Source organism: Hippoglossus hippoglossus, chromosome 14 (assembly GCF_009819705.1).
Source record: "Hippoglossus hippoglossus isolate fHipHip1 chromosome 14, fHipHip1.pri, whole genome shotgun sequence".
Classification (NCBI taxonomy): domain Eukaryota; kingdom Metazoa; phylum Chordata; class Actinopteri; order Pleuronectiformes; family Pleuronectidae; genus Hippoglossus; species Hippoglossus hippoglossus.
Window position 1 is genome coordinate 7,699,957 of NC_047164.1, and position 17,625 is coordinate 7,717,581.

Below are 17,625 nucleotides of genomic sequence, written 5' to 3' on the forward strand. Positions count from 1 at the left end.
AATTATTATACAGCTGTCTCCAAGCTGTCAGGTGACCACCGCTCAAAATAGGATTCAGGCAATTCTCCCAAGCTGTTGCTGCAAGAGCTTAGCAATAACAACAAAGGATTTCTGCAGCGCCGTGGCCATGTGCTGCCGCTATTACAGGTCCACTTTAATGCCTGAAACCAGGTCAGAGGAAAGTGGTTCCTGAATCTGGCGAAGATTGGGGGGTGACCGCGTGTTTTCCAACACGGCTGCCCGGCCTCCATTATGGAGCATTACCTTTTCTTTTCTTTTTTTTTTTCATTAAATCCCATGCACGCCTTCCCCCTGGATCACTAAATGCAGCTCAGTCGTCAATCAGTGAAATTGCCTTGTCGACAAAAGCAAGGGGATGGGTAGAAGAGATGGACGGAGCTGGTTGGATGGAATTTGGTGAGGAGAAGACAGGGAGCTTCAGATAAACACGGAGTAAGTCAGGAGCTCGATACAAACCTCAAAGCGTAGAGAGGGTTTACATAATTGAGGATGACGGGGGGAGAACTGTGACTTTCAGAAAAGCACAGAGGCTATCAACTCAGAGTGGAAACAAATGAAGTTGGTCATCCATCATAATATGTCAGCGGGAAATGTATTAGTCCAAGAGGCAACAGTTCTTGTCTTGGGATGGATATTTGAACGTGTTAACGCCCTAAGTTATTGTTAAAGAAGTAAAATAGTTGTGGATTGGTGCAGTTCTTTTTTAGGAACTGAATAAGGGTAAAAAAGTGAATTAATAAATGAGAAAAATCACAAATGAATGAAATTGAAAAAAGAAAATTGCATAAAGTTTAGTCATGTCCTTCACAGGCCTGACACAGGAATCTGTGGCAAGACAAAATGTTTTAGCTGTTTAGTAGAAATTCTTTCAGCAGAGGAAGGATCAAGCAGGTCTTTTGCTTTTTCCTTCTTTGTGTTGCATATTTTCATCCAAGGTTTCTACAACACATGTCTTACCTCCCAAATGAATGATGTAAGTATTAAGAGGAGATATTGGTGAAAAAATATATCTATATATCCAATGGATTTCCCCGGTCTGTGTATTTCAGTGAGCAGGCCTCACCTAGAGCCACTCTGGCAGCAGAGGCATCATAGTTGATCCAGAAGGAGACCCAGGAGAGGATGGTGATCAGGATAGAGGGCATGTATGTCTGCAGGATGAAGTAGCCAATGTTTCTCTTCAGCTTGAAACTCAGGGACAGACGAGGGTAAGCACCTGCAGAGAGAGGACAGGCGAGGACACATAGAAATAGAAAGTGGAGGCGGCGTTAGGGGAAATATTTTCACAGTATTTGCCACAGATGCTACGTCTCCGGGACTGAATGTTTTCTGATTATGTTATTTCAGAGAGACGGTGTGTATTTTGGGAAAATCAAGTTATCCAAGCAAGCTACAAAAAAAATGTGTCAGATAATTGCTGATGGCTTCTGGCCACTGTGGTCGAGGTAACGTTAAATTCAGACTGTTTGTTTTGATGATAACCAGCAACAAAAGTGTGTTGTTGGAAGGAGATTGGATAGGAATTGATTTAAAGGAAAATATTGAAAAATCCCTCTTGCAATTCCCCTAAGCCTGAGGACATTTTCAAATAGCTTGTATCAAATCCCTCACTTTTCAGAGACATTTGACATTTTTGCTCACAAAAAACCCAGTTGATTGACTATTAACACTGTCTTTAGTTAGATTTATCAGTATTGCAATAGTGTATGACGTCCTAAATGTAGATTCCTATACTTTAAATGATAATAATGTACAATAAGAGAGAAACTCTGGCCCACTCTGAGTATAATCCCTTATTCATGGGTCGTCTATTACAGAAGTTCTCAGTAAGAAACCCATATTTGTTGTCTCCACTGAACTGAAGCATCAGCACTCGCCAGAATTACCTGTTCTCCACTGTCTGTGTTTATGCTCAATATTTGAGGATTTGATGGTTTGTCTGTTGAGACTTCTTCTTTTTTTGTGCTTATCTCTGCTCTATTTGAAATGAGCCCACAACAGGGTTCTGGTGAAGGGAAAACTGTATCAGCACACACATTTTTCTCCTTTGGGAATTGGGCTGTGTTTTGATTTTAGTTGCTCAACCAAATTACGACTGGATGGTGGGGGGGGGTGGGGGGTGCACCACAAGAAGAGCTGGAACACACATACAGTGCAACATACAGTCTGCAGTCACTTGAAAGGGTTGAGTCCTTTAAAGATCTCATATTTCTGCACTTTTATTAAGTTTTGATGTATACAAAAGAAGAAGTAACAAAACTGTTGTTTCACATCTGCTCTTTCACGCGTCGCTCTGGAGAACATGACAGAACAGGGTGTTTTCTGTCTGAGTATCTTCAGGTGAGCCACGGGTAATTAGCTGCCACCTACTGTTATAGCTTGGGAGAAGCAGGTAAACACAAATGTTGAAGGTCAGTCCGTGAATTAAATTAAATGGTCAATTTTAGACTTAAAATCTGGATTTAATGAGGAGCTTAACACTCGACCCTGGGACCGGGATCATCTGGCAACATCAGCCACTCCCCTCCCGGGCGGACCGGTGTGAGGCCAGTGTGAGTCGAGGGGAGCCAGGGGAGCGTGGCAGGAGAATCTGAGATCGTTGTGGACATAAGGGATGTGATTGATCGGACAAGTGGAACTGTAAGAGTAGAATCACATATATGAAGCATGCTTTGCCTGGGCAGCAGCCACGGAGACAAATCCATCAAGCAGCTTATCCTTTCTGCAGAGCTCTAGTCGGTGGATTTTATCCCTTAACTGTGTGTAAACAAGTTTGCAGTCCACACACACAGCCGTAATAATAGCTGGTTTCAGTGTAACTCCTACAATAACATGATTGATAAAATGGAAAACTTGAAAGTACAGATAAATTTAAGAAGAATATAGGGTTATGGAAATCTTAAAAGATTGTTGGAGAGGGAGAACAAATGAGTCCTTAATCGAGAACAGGTTACCACTTCCTGAAAGGTTGGTGGGTCTGGGTGGGTGGAGCTTAGAGCAGAGCTGAGGGCGGTGCCTGTATAGTTGTGACATCACAAGGTTATTTAGAGGTGTGGCTCCTGATTGAGGGTTTTGTGCATATCTCTGTGGAATGAGGGCATTGAAATCTTCACTGTGTTGATGTTGCACCTTTTTGGATTCAATGTTATAATTAAAAACAAACACGAAAATCAAACTCTGTACAATATGGGGCCTTTAAATGAACGCACCAACAAGCTGCTCTAGGAATACCACCACTTAGATCTTCTATTTCCGTTAGCTCATGTTAGAATGAGCCACCAAGAGAATCATTGGGGCAGTGGTGAATATGTATTATTCATAAGAGCAACAATGACATAGCGCATCCTTGGAGTGAAACACGACACTTATGACACTTATATTGGATAAATGCTCCAGCTCTTGTGCTGATGTCGGCATTTCTGCGTGACCTCCGGGTTGGTTTCTCCATATCTCAACAGGCAGTGTGTTAAAAAGGAAATCCCCCGTCTACCATATCGCTGCATTAGGTAATAACATCGGGAACACTGCAGGGACACATTTAGGATGACTTACTGTACCTGCATGCTAAGCAATGGTACGCACACATACATGTTGTATGTTTTTAATAAGATTGCGTTGAATGTGTGTCCCCTGAAGAGAAAACATACTCTCGTAGCTGGAGTCACTATGTTCCTATTGTGTTAATGTTTCAGTTATATTCAATACAGTCGCCTCCTCAGAAGCTATTCAGCAGAACCTCTGTCCCACATACAATTGCTTACTTGCATGACAAATTCAGGGATATGAAAATGCAAAAGAAATGAATGTGTCACTGCATCAGACAGCAGTGTTTGTGTTTATTGCTGGTAAATAAGTCATGGTGACTTCGGTCTCCCAGGTTATTGTTTCATTTGAACGTTGTTTATGTACATTTGTATATTCACATAACATCTTGCAATCCTGAAAATTAGCAGATGCTGTTTTTCTTTGCAGTAAATGTGATATGAATTGCAATTTCCCTTTTTTTTTTCTTTAGTTCTTTTCTTCTTTGACGGAATGTAATTATAATAAAATGCAATAACCCTAAGTACCGCAATATATACATTATATAATTAATGTCAAAGTAAAATAAGGGCCTACTTAAATTTAATATACAAACGTCAAGATAATATTTGTAGTGATGATAATGTTAGGCGGCATTATATATATTTTCCTGGTGTTGTGTTTTCAACCTGCTGCATTTCGTTAACAAAAGCCACTTGTCTGTTTTACGACTGTGTTGATTCATGCGTTTCAATCTGCTCAGGACGTTACCCGTGGAGAAGACGACGTTCTTGGAGATGAGCTTATGATCCACAATGGAGAACTGGGGAAGCTCAATCTTGTCCACCCCCGTCACGGCGTTGTGTCCTCCTCGCCAGTAGAACTCGATGTCATCTGTTGTGTAACCATCTGAGACAGAGAACGGCATCATTAATGGTCTGACTGGAGATGTTTATAACCACGTCCCATCTGGATCTCGCACAGTTCAGTCAGTTCATCACTTAGCGTGCATTTGTCATAATTTCACATTTTGACAACACAGTGTTTGGTCGTTGGTTCACTGATTGAAAATATGTGGTTAACAACAAGGAGAGAATGACTCTGATGTACAGTTTTTATTTAAAAGTCCTGTTGATATTCATTAAGTTGAAATCCTACTTCAAATGCACTTGTTTATTATTTCTGGTTAGTGCCAGATCAGTTTATACTTCAGTAATTACATATACACGTAAAACTGGACTAGACAGAATGAATGAAGGTCAGGAGCAGGAAACTCATTTACCTGACACTGTCAAGTAGAAGCGATCTCATAATTATTCACTCGACATCGGTGCTTCAAAAATCTTCTCTTTTGTATTTTTTATCACCAAGTACCTGCATGACTTAGTATCACCTGTTATCATTATTATTATTTTAAATTTAAAACGATCCACTTGTGTGCTCTCCACTCATATTGACCCCATCATGGAATAACCTTGGAAACACTCGGGACAAATGGTGTATTTAAACCTTGATTCACACACACACACACACACACACACACACACACACACACACACACACACACACACACACACACACACACACACACACACACAACAGTGGGCGAGTAAGCCTTGTTCGAAGCCACATCCTTTCCAGGGACCCTTAAGCAAGGCACACTGATGTCTTCCTACTGTACCCTGACAATGACTGAATAATGAAAAAGCCTGTTAAAACCATAAATTATGAAATGTTGTTAAACATACAACCTTCCATACAGTAACCGGTGAAACCCTTTACATATATGACTAAATATATATATGAGTCAACTCTATTATGTTCATCCCATGAGCAACTAAATTATTAACACCAGGCACAAGAATGATTAAATAACCAGGCTTGGCCTCAATTTTCACCACTAAAACTCAATAAAAACTCTGCAAAGGGACAAGAAGCGAGTCCATTAATATTAATCTCAACCAAAGACCACGAAACTCTGCTCTTGCATAATCCACCGCCTACTGTCTGCCCGGGTGCAGTTGTCATGTCTGCTGACTTCAGGGCATAAAGGCACTGGTCTCAGCGGCAGAAGAGGAACGAGGAGACGGAGAGGGACGGGAAGCAGCTGGGGTTCGGGGACTTTTTTCAGAAGGGTGGCTCACCATTAAAACCCTGTTACAATTACTACTAAAGACTATTTTTAAGCCCTTTAAGTTTGACCACTGAACCTGGGTGCATGTGTCCAATGACTCTTTAAGTTCAAGTTGCTTTCGGGTCTTCCTGCGCCACACCAGACGTCTTCATGCAAAATCAAACGCAGCCACATGTAAATCGATGATCTTGTTTTTAAGACATTTACAGCATTACTTTTCTATATCCACCTTCTTTAGTGATACAAAACCTTTGTATGTGGGTAGGAGGCTGTATCTTTTTTTAACATGGCAAGCTAGCAGTGGTTTATTATCTTAGAGCTCTGACAGCTCGTCACGACGGGTGAACTGAAGTGTGAACTCGCTCTTCTGAGAAGGAGGAGGGCCACGACTTGCAGTACTCCTCCCTGCCTCGGGACAAACAGCCCAATATCTACATCGTAAAACTGATAAAAACGGCTAATCTCTCTCAAGGTACCTTTGTTGCAGGCTTTTTACATTTTATGGGAACAGCAGGGGACGGATTAAACAACATTTGTGATGTGTTTTTTTTCTCAACATGCAACTAAAGTAATCATCTGTGATGGTTGCAGTAGTTGTTCGGACTGCATGTTCGCTGCAATGGGGATTTGCATGCATGTTTGTAGAATTGGCCCGAGCGATTATTGTTGTATCGACTGATTGCAGGCACGGAAGTTGACTTCTGTTTTCCATTAGACTGCGTGACTATTACTCTGTCAAATGCTGATGATGGGGAGGTTTAACAGCAAGGAAGTGAATTAACATGTTGGATTTGTATGAGTGTGTGTGTGTGTGTGGTGTGTGTGTGTGTGTGTGGGAAGGCGCTGATGACGGGGGCCGGGCAGGATGATGAATAAAAGCATGTTTGACAGAACAATTTAAAGGGAACTCCCACGCTCTTTCATTGATTAGTGCATAAAATGTAGACCATTATATCACACCTCCTCTCTCCCCCTCCTCTTCCTCCTCTGGTGCTCTGCTGCTGCGTCTTTTTCTCTCCCTCTCTCCCACCACCACTTTCTTTTCCCGTTTGATTACATCCCTCTCCTTCTCTCTTCTCGCTTGTTTCTCTGTCATAACTATATATCTTTCACTCTTCCTCCCCCGTTTCCTTCTCCCTCTATACTTCTTTCTCCTTAATTAATAGTTGTGTGACCTATTTAGTTGCTCTGAATTATTAAAGCAGACTCTTCTGTGGCAACACCCTCACACTCTGACATCTCTTCTTCCTCTTAATGAAAGTGGAATTGAGTGTGTTCCGCATTGAAATGTACCAACATTTTTTGTCTCTCAAAAAATGATTCAGGCGGTTAGCGTAGCCGTATATCATGATCATCCGCATCACCTTACATAAGAGGTAATCAATTGAATTCCAAAATGTAATCCAAAGCCAATAAGTCAAAAAAGGGGAAATGGCTAAATGAGATTAATGTGTTCCAGCAAAAAGCCCAGCAGCTGCTTGTTGAACAAACTGCAGACGATGAAGTGCTTCTTTACTAAGTGTACGAGTGTAGGGAAATTCTATTAGTAGAGATGGGATGAAATAAAGGCCGGGTCAGGGGCAGACAGGAATAACTCAATTTTGGATACATTTCCTAAGTGATAAAACTGAATAACCTCCTCTACTGCAGGTCCAAATTTTTAAATGTAAGTCAATACATTTAGTCCCGGGGAATCATCCCCTGAGTGGGAAAGCTTATTTTATTGGTTACCTTCCCCCTAATGCCTCCAATGGAGAAAGAGTCAACTTCCCAGTTATACACAGGATATCAAAATGTAAAGAGATTGCAATCACATTTACAACAATCATTCTCCTCAGAGGATGAATCCTCAGGACATATCCATGGAGACATCCATTTGATTTTAAAGACCCTATTGGTCTTTAAAGGAAAATCGTCAATATAGAGCTTAGGGGGGTTGTGGACACCGCAGCTGCTCCACGGGACGGCTCCATGCGAGCTAACTCCTGTCGTGAGCAACCGCTAACACACGACAACATTGATCAAACCACTCGCAGCAAACCCAGCAAATATCAGTTATTTATCAGTTATGTGAGGATATTTTTGTCCTCCATTGTTGCTACATTATTGATTTTGCCTCACTGCGCTTTTGTTATGACTGTATTACATCACCGTGTTTGGCAGAGATGGATCCTCCTGACCCCCGTTCTGCACGAAATTAAGTGAAAGGGAGGACGAATTGGCAGCACATCACAGACGTGAGAGTATTTTTATTAACTCTGAAATGATGGAATGAAAATAATTGAATTAGCCCTTTGGTGGCACGAGATGCAAATTCTGGCATTCAATACAAAAAAGAAAAGAAAAGAAAGAAAGAAAAATCTATGAATGTGACAATATGTATTTTACGCTAACACAAAGGCTGCCGTCATGGATTCCAGGGTCTGGGAGCGTGAGCAGGCCAGAAATAAATGAAATTGTTCTCGATAGCATCAGAGGAGATAGCAATACAATACCAAAGCTATTTAACTGGGACTCTGGCATATCTCCCCGGCCAAATCTGACTCCAGGCCTTTTTATCAGGCTTATGAAATAATGTCTCAGTTGATTTGTTTTAATGGGCAAAGAAGGAATTTGGAGGGAGATAAAACATTGGCTTTGATATTGCCTCGGGCAAAACATAATCAGGGATTTCAATGTTTTTTTCTTCTTACACATACTACCTGTAACGAAAACTTTGAAAATAATACTCAATGTAATAAACACCATAGTGACTGTAGTAAATATTTTAAAGGCCATGAAAACACTATAAACTATCTCAAGAATCTTTTCTATCCAAATTTCTTTGCATCTCAAAGGAGAACAGATGGATTTTCAAGCAAAGCGTTTATGAATTTCATCAGAAAACTGCACCATATAATCAAAAGATGCCACAGCTCCCTACTTTATTCACCATAAAGAGTAATATCGAGATTTTTTTTTTACTGCTGCGCCAACTTTCGCTGAAAAGAACCCTCTGGGAATGTGTGTGAAAAATGAAACTTGTGATATACTGTCTATTTGTGTGTCTAATACACAGGTCAATCTTACCGGAGGCACCAAAAAATCCACTCACACCTACATCAAATCAACCGCCTGCTCCACTCTTAAATATGTCTCTGATGAATTTTTGATTCCGTGCATTTCAAAGGGACTTTAATGTTATTCCTGGTGTCCAATTAAAAAAATGTCTTCAAACCTTTTGCGGTACACAGCGAGCCGCGGCTGAGCCCCGAGTGTGGAGACCATGCACACCCCAGAGGATGTGTGCAGTTTCTAAAAATGGGCTGCGATGGGGAGAGATAGCGGGGAGAGGGATGGAGAGCGGAAGTGGCTCTGTCCATATGATGTGGATCGCCGGTGCAGAAAATATAACCATTAGCGGGTAAGGGTGCTGTAATGGAATGATGGTTTCATGGTGAGCGCAGAGCCACTGTGTGAAATAACACTCCCCCGAATAAACATCGGTTTTGACGACCGCGGAGGATGTGAATATATCGATGGCTGCAGGTTCGTCTTAACTTGTGTTTCAGCTTCAATTAAATTCCCAGAATTCGGTGTCTCCAGAAGAGCCACCTGAAGCCACACATATGCTAAAGCTAAAACTGCTAATCAGGACAGAAAAGCTCTTGTGTAGTATTCACTATTCAACAGCTCAGTGACCCCTACTCCTGTTATGATTTATTAAAAAGATGCACAGCTGCTACTTATGCAGCCAAGGTTGCATCTTTTGCTCGAATCTGCTTCCTGTGGAGGTAGAGCTACAGCACAGCGGTGTGTGTAATGTACATAGTAAACAGCTTTACTGTAACACTGACCCACAACGTCACAGGCTTAACCTGCTTAAATAATGCAGCGAATGGTATTTCCTTGCTCTGAGGTAAAAAAAACCATGTGTGGCCTACTACGCTACAGTCCTGAATTACACATTACATCGAAGAGATGCTGAGCAAGTTACAGCAAAACAAACGCGGGTTGACAGGGCCGCGCTTGAAAGGTTACAAACCCCGACCCTTTCCCACCGTTTCTGGACGTGAGCGCGGGGTAGCGATAAAAACAAGCCTGCAAACAGCCGCAGTATATTTGTGCCATAAAGACCTTGGAGTAATAGTGGCACAAATATCTCATGAACAAGGAATTGATTTTTGTATCCTATCTTATACGGTTTTCATTTCTACGGAGTCATTCTTATCACCACTCTCTGCTCAAGTTATGGTCTATGTTTATAGATAAGGCAACGCTGAATTCAGAGTCGCGAGGAGCGGCTAAACTACGTGATGAACTTGGAATGAGACGAGATGAAAACCTGAATTAGGAGGGAGAACTTTTAGGTTCAGTATCGACCGCACCCCGTGTTTTTCAACATCACCCTTGCTGTGTTGAGCTTTAGGCCACGTCTCAGAATAGTCCACATTTCCCAAGATTAACACTTTTATTTTATTTAATCAATATTGTCAGTCCAGTGTTCAAGTTAATTCATAGTGAATTTATGAGTCGGCTTATACAAATAACAGAGCGCGAGCTTGTTAACCGTTGAACCCGCACCTCAGGCCTCTGGACCCATGATAATATTACAGACTTTCTAATTCATTTATTTCCATCAAGGAAGCCCTCAGGTCCCTTATTTTCACCCGGCTGCTCTTTGTTAATAATTAATTTCTGGTGTCAGAATGTGTACCACAGGGTTATGGACTGTTGAGGGGGCCACGTCCTCTGGGCTTTACTGTTCTGCTCCATCAGGGTTAGTGGAGGCAGGTTTGTATCAGTAGATCCTCTTCGCTGTGAGGGACAGCACTGTTGAGATGTGGGAGGAGATAAACTGTTTCTCAGGAATGTGTCAATCACTGACTGCATGTCAAGATGGACGACATGACCGCTGCGCAAAAGTGAAGCCAAAACATCTTGATGGCCCCCTGGTGACTGGCTGCAGTATAGGTCGTAAACCCTGCCTACTCCATGTTAATGGATGGGAGTAAATATTATCACACGTTCCAAGTGTTCATTTTAGCTTTGGTTTTATTTAGTTATTTAGTGCCATAAGAAATGGGGTGAGAAATCATGATTGATCCAACTTGTGTATCTGCAGGACTTCGATAACGTGTCTCCACACCGAGATCACTACATCGCACACTCTGGCTCTAAATGTGCTCGATAACAGCACTTGTATGGGGGATGTCTTGCCTTTATATACAGTCTATGGTCCCAATATTAGTGACTGGATTATCTTAAATAAATATTTTGTTGTTTAACATTAGTTATTTGAATCACCCTGTGGCTGTCTGAGCAGATGGTAGCTTCCAGTTTGCTAAAATGGCTGTAAGCAGTGGGGACGTAACTGGCAGGTTGCTAACTGCCCAGTGGTTTAATAAATACTCATGTTAAATGTCACCTTTTTTACAGACTTGTGATCGGTGCTGCTTCCTTCATCATATTATTTAAATGTTCCAGCGTCATTAAACATCTACTGCTCTTAAAATGGGTTGTGGCATCATACATCATTACCCCCTGAATTGACCCATATGACAGCTTATATGAGCATCTGATACCTCTGTAGTGAAGGTGAGGTTACGTTTATAATGGAAAAACCATTATAGTAAATACATATATTTCATGCTTTAATTTCCCGTGTGGCCTGAGAAGAGTTGGTTTTGTTTGTAGAAGAATTGTGAAGATTAGGGGATAAGAACATTTATTTATATTTTTAAGTTTCTTGTAGCAGTAAAAATCAATATGGTGTCTCCATCTGTCTTTACATAAAATAACCATGCTGACACAGCATCCGCTGAACGCAAACAGCTTGTTATTATGCGATTAAAAGTTAGTAATGACACCAGGGTCAGCGTTTTATAACTTTTGCCTGAAATAATTAGAAAAGGTCAGCGTGAAGGGATAGAGGCCTGATCCATAAATGGAAGTTCTTGGATGTTTTATTCAACCTGTCAAATCTTATTAAATCACAGGCGGCGGCTCAATACTGGGGATATTAGAATAATCTAACTCATTGGAAACAAGCCAACCGATGAACAAAGAGCTGAGTATGAAATAATGACACTGGCAAATGAGTGAAGGGAGAGAAAGGAGGGGTGGAGTGTTAAGAGAGGTGTACAGAAAGTAAAGAGGGAGCAAAGCAGAGAGCCGCGGAGTGAGGAGGTGCAGGCACCACTCTGGGATTCAGAGAAGGGGAAGAACACAGCTGCATGAAAATCAACCATCTCCACCAAAGAGTGGAGACACTGAAGGCAACACCAGATCTACAAGAGTTCAAACCAACAGAGAGCCTCGTCATACTGCTGCTCCACCAGCCTTTTACCTCTCAGGGCTCAGATTAAATAAATAACAGGATGTGAGATTTCTGCCAGGCACACACACAAATACCCGAATCTACGCAGGCAGGCATGCACACACACACACACACACACACACACACACACACACACACACACACACACACACACACACACACAGCCACACAGTCACAGCTGCTTCTCCCCAGCAAGTGTGTTTTAAACTTAATGGGGAAAAGCCTGTCACCAAATTAAAAGAGAGGGATGTGTGCTCGGGTCGCTGATGAGCTGCGTCGTGAGGTGCACTCATTTGTGAGCAGCCCTTGTCCCTCTCTGTCTCCCACCACTGCTCCCTGAACTATATGTTCAGGGAAGTACTTTGACTGGCACAGTGTGAGGGAACATTTGCAGTTACAAGCTCTGCACCATCTTTCCAGAGACGTACCAGATCTCCAATTAGGTGTGGATTTGATTAAGGCATCCTCGCTAGCTGTTCCCTCAACTAAGAGAAAACTCTAGATGTCAAGTGAGGAGCATTGTGTATAGTGGCAGCATGAAGGTCACCCTCTGAACAATAGAATGGGCATAGTGCTGCTTCAATACTTTACTGCTGTCTCCCTATGCTGTCACCTAATGTGCGCAGCATTGGTGTTTATAAATGTGAGAGGCAGAAAACGAGGCACAAGGGAAGAAGCCCTTGTTTTCCTTCCCATACATGTGACGGACAAAATGTTGTTTCTCCATAATAATAATAATGGTCATGGCCAATGGACTCCCTCTGCTTTCTGGAGGTGAAACATGTTGACTGATCATCAAGGGTCAAAACGTAAGAGTGGACGGTTTTAGGGATCTTCAGCCAAAAGAATGTCAAGTAAAAGTACATTTTAGACTATAGTCATTTTTAGTGATGCACAGTCAGGCCGTGTACATTTTGATTTAGTTTTTGATATCAACAAACTTTTTGCATCAAATTCTATAATCCCCAATGAATCTACACTGGGCAGTTGGGTCTAATGTGTGCATCATGTACCAAAATGACCTTTCTACATTACAGTGGAGCTTTCATTGTTGTATTTATACTATATTATACTACTGGACTAATGGCCTGTGTCTGTGAACAGTAAAGCTGCGAGTAACATTAGACTTGTACATAGAAAGTTCTACTCTCACATTTAGAGCAGGGAGAAAATCACTGGAGAATGTGATCATGAAAGTACTGAGGTATTATTTTACACAGTAATTAAATCATAAAGGCATCTTCTGTTGATACAAACATTGATCCGACCATCAGGCCTCTGCTGAACTTCCCTGTTCAAACTTTCTCTGTTGTGTTCTCTATTTCACAAAAGTTCTTCAACCACCTCCTTTGTACCTCACGCTCCAGTTCCCCACCGACTGCAGACCTTGCAGCTCAGTTGCACTAGTTTTCCAAACGCCCTTCAGCCACCTCTATACATTACACACATCTGGCTGCATTCACAGTTATCCAGCGGATTTCTGATGCTAGTGTGTGAGCAACTGGCAGCAAGATTTTGGCCTTTAAAGTTTGCATCAGTCACATTACGCGGCTGAGCTGTGACAAGTAGCTCATTTAATGTGGGCTATCCTGTGTTTATCATGGGTCATCTACACCAAACTGGGATGAGATTAACCACCAATTTATCTTAATACCCTCTATTTTTAAATATATATATATAAAAAAACTAAATGATCTGTGTACTATTTGTTTTAAAATGACAAAACGCATTCTGTGTAGAAAAGCAAACTCAGCTGGGCGTATATATATTCACAGGGAAAGAGGGTCTCTCCTTTCACCAGGGGAAATACTGCAAATTGGATGGGAAGGATTACGTTGAAAACATTAAAATTCTGGGTAAATCCTTGCACAGCAGTGAAGCACAAATTGTCGGGACCCTGTGAAGGCCGAGTGTCACAAACTCCATGACATCAAAGCAGAGGCCGTGTCGAACTGGGTAAAGGTGAAAAGCTAGAATCTCCTGGAATTTAAAACTGTTTTATACTAACAAGAATACAGTGGGTTAAGAAATATATATAATTCAGCACTGCTACCAAATCAGGTTTAATATGATGTGATTGATGAAGGAAAGATTTACTCACAGCTCTCAATCTCAAGCGTGCAGTTCTGCTCATCCAGTGGATATCTTCTCAGGTCCATCATACAAGCAGCAGTGGTCGTGATCCTGTCAAAAGAAAAACACATGACGCAATGATGAGGTTGGATCTGACAGGAAACTGGATGTTTATTGGTTTCATTAGAATAATGGCAGTAACCTCCAGGATCTTGTCTTGAGGATATTAGAACACAAAGACAAATAAATCTAATTTAGGACCAGACCTTAAAGCTGAGTTTGGAAAAAGGTGATGATCCCTTGAGCTCAAAAATCTGTTTTCTTTCTTTACCAACTAGAGTTATGGTCACCAGGGGTTAAACTAATTTGAGAAACATGTTTTAAATTTTATTACAATTAAGTTTATCAATGTTTATGGTAAAAAATTACACTCATTTACCCAAACTCAGGGATTCTGAACTACGTTTATATTACTCACACAACCACATGTCACTGAGCAAGATTTAACATCCTGAAAAACTCCACAGGGAAAATGTATTTGAAGGTTTGAAGTGCTGCTGGTGGCAGTGGGGACTCCTTTTGGGATTACAGGGCAAAAGCTAATCCTCATGTCCCAGTTTTAGCATTGTTAGGATAATCCCGTGGATCCCGTGTTCGGCCCCACCTGAGATGTGAGTCGCTACAAGAATCGAACCCGGTGGGACAGCGGTGACAGCAATAGGCCGGAGATGACGGTGGCAGCGGTTGAGCCCTGACGAGTGCGCGTCATGACCTCAGGAAACACGTGGGAGGGGGCAAGTTATATTTGGCCTTTTTAATTCAAGATTATTGCTCGAAAGTGATCACAACATCTTCTGCTACTAATATTAAGATATAGAGGCAGCCGCACAAAGCCTACTAATATATCTTTGAGCTCTAACAGTATGTGGTCACTTCACAAACTTGTGCCACCTCAGTTATATTTCATCTCTTCGTTGTCACAGAGCTTTCTCCAAGTGTGTGATTTAAGAGGCTTTTGTTGAGTGTAAAGTTTCGTCAAAGTCGACCACCCCCCCCCCCCCCCTCGATTTGACTGACATCTCTTTGTTTGTTGCCGAGTGTGGAAGGTTGTATAAATAAACAGGAATAAAAGAGATGGTGGGAGGTTCTTTTATGTGTTTCTCCACTTTGAATCAAAGCTCTGCTCCTGTTTAAGTTGTTTATCTCACACTGTTCACTTGAGAGCTGCGTGTGTGTGAGGCGTTGGCTTTTTCATTAGGGCTTGATCCTTAAGCTCCTGAAATGATCTCCCCTCTGCATCTCGAGACACCGATGAGCTTTAACGGCTGAAGCATTAAGGGAATATAGGATGTATCACACACGTAAATAAGCCAGACTGGTCCGTCCTGAGGCCCGTGTAAATCCAGGGAGTTGTTTTTCTTGTGCACAGCATGGGACCAATGGGATATAGGCCCCTAACAACGTTATCCATCTCGTCCAAAAAGTGTTCACCAAAGGTCTCGGAGTTATTTTTCTGCTAACAAGTTGCGTCTGAGGACGTACTTTAAATGACAAATGTGAATCGTATTATCCTGGAGCAGGTTGAAATGGAATCTGGCTGTTTCCTCCAGCACCTGTGGTGCCGCAAATCAACACTACCTGACTCTATGGAGCGTGTTGAGAGGGAGAGATCAATAAGGTTGTAGATTATTATCTTCATTTCAACTGGGACGGCGTGAGGGGGGATTGTATAGACAGATACAAGAGCTTTGAGGCAAACAGGACATTCGAGCGTGACGCTGACACCCGAGGCTTCACTCTCTCTCTCTCTCTCTCTCTCTCTCTCTCTCTCTCTCTCTCTCTCTCTCTCTCCCTCTCTCTCTCTCTCTCTCTCTCTCTGTCGCAGAATCCAATGGTGTATGTCTAAATTTTGTAAACAGGTGATTTTCCGTCAACATGTTGTACATAGTATCCAAATCCAGCAACAAGTAATTGATACAAGTAAATTCAGAATTAAAATAATTATTTGACATTTAACCTTTATTTATTTAAACACACTTACTTCCTGAATTTCCTGACAAAGAAAACCAAATTCATCACCCGTTTCTCTATAATTCTACTTGAAACGTCCTTCTACCTTACAATGTATTTTAAAGCAGGTACACAAACTGTAAGACAAACAAAATAGAGCAGATTGAATCTGGATAATTGATTGCTCATAAACCTAATCTAATAAACTAGATGAAAAGGTCCAGCACGATGAGTGTTTTGATGGCTGTAAACAGCAGTGGCCACAGGCCTGTGGCCTCCTGCTTCCTTGCCTCTATCATATACATCAGCATAAAAGCAGTAAGCCTTCCAATTGCTATCAAAACAAATAGACACGGATGGCTCGTAAAGGAGAATAACAGGAGCCGGCCATGAGTCAGTTTCAGACTTTGTGAGGGGAACATAAGGACAGGGCTGTGAGTAATAGGCTGCCATTCTCTCCCCGGCTCTGGTCTTGCTCGAGAACTTGACTCCCACCGAGGGAATTGCCACAGAGCAGCGCAGCATGGTGGGTAATCGTCTAGGCACACCTGACAACATAGATAAATTTGTGCCAGAGGAGCGGCTCATCTTGAGTCCAATCCTCTGTGTTACACAGCAGAGATAATCACCCTCTTTGCCTCCCTCTCTCCCTCTCTCTCTCGCTCTCTCTCCCTCTCTTCCCTCTTTTCTATTATTCGGACCAACAGCCGCCGCAGCGCCAATCATTTTCTGCATCTCATAATTTATGCATTTCCAAACCCCAGTCCATCCCAGACTCATTCACTTGCATATTGGACAACTTCCAAAATATTATACGAATGTGATTGGCAGCAAGCTTTTGAAATAGTGAAACTACTCTCACAAAGCTCTTGTGGTCAGTTTTTTAAATATGTTGTCATGTGTCTCTTTAGGAAAACGCATCCTATTCTGTGTGTAAATCATCTGAATCCAAGTCCAAGTTCACCACAGGCACCATATGGCAGACAGGTGGGACCACACCGACCCAAACCACAACAGACTCTGTGCTAAGGATAATAAATTTACTATTTTTCATTTCACAGTGCTTGGATTTTTGTTGTACTGGAAACTTTTCATAGTATTTTCTTATAAACAATTATGTAGTTCTACTGTATTTCCTCCTGCCTCTTGCACAAAATACCATGTTCAGTGTTCCAAAGAAAATGTCCGAAACATGCTTCATGAAGCAAGTGTGCTAATGCCAAAAACTACAACGAGTCTTTCATCAGTATCGAGTCTTAAATAAAATACAAATCACAAATCGCATACTTACTTACTATGTGGTGTACAGTAGAATGAGTAATACAGTCAATTGTAATTCTAATGAGGTAAACACATTTAAAATATTAAAACCACCTGGTTGAGTTTAAATTGTGATACATAAAAGGCCATTGGGAAGGTATCTGTACATGATGGTGACTAAAAAGCAATTTTTGATGAAGAAGAATATGCTCTGAGAGGTGTTGGAGGGTTAAAGTCCTTCTCTGTATTGTTTCCTTCAGATTTTTTCCAGCCTTTTTCGTCACTC

The 17,625-nt window shown here is 41.7% G+C and overlaps 1 protein-coding gene across 1 annotated transcript in view; it reads right to left on the bottom strand.

Moving 5' to 3' along the window:
* The window catches only part of LOC117773846 (gamma-aminobutyric acid receptor subunit beta-2), a 55,938-nt gene that overhangs the window by 6,064 nt on the left and 32,249 nt on the right, over positions 1-17,625 (bottom strand). The window contains exons 5-7 of the mRNA XM_034605601.1: positions 14,098-14,180; positions 4,315-4,452; positions 1,085-1,237 (exon numbers count right to left, since the gene is read on the bottom strand). Of these exons, the coding sequence (XP_034461492.1) occupies positions 1,085-1,237; positions 4,315-4,452; positions 14,098-14,180 (374 nt within the window). The remainder of the gene's footprint in view (positions 1-1,084; positions 1,238-4,314; positions 4,453-14,097; positions 14,181-17,625) is intronic.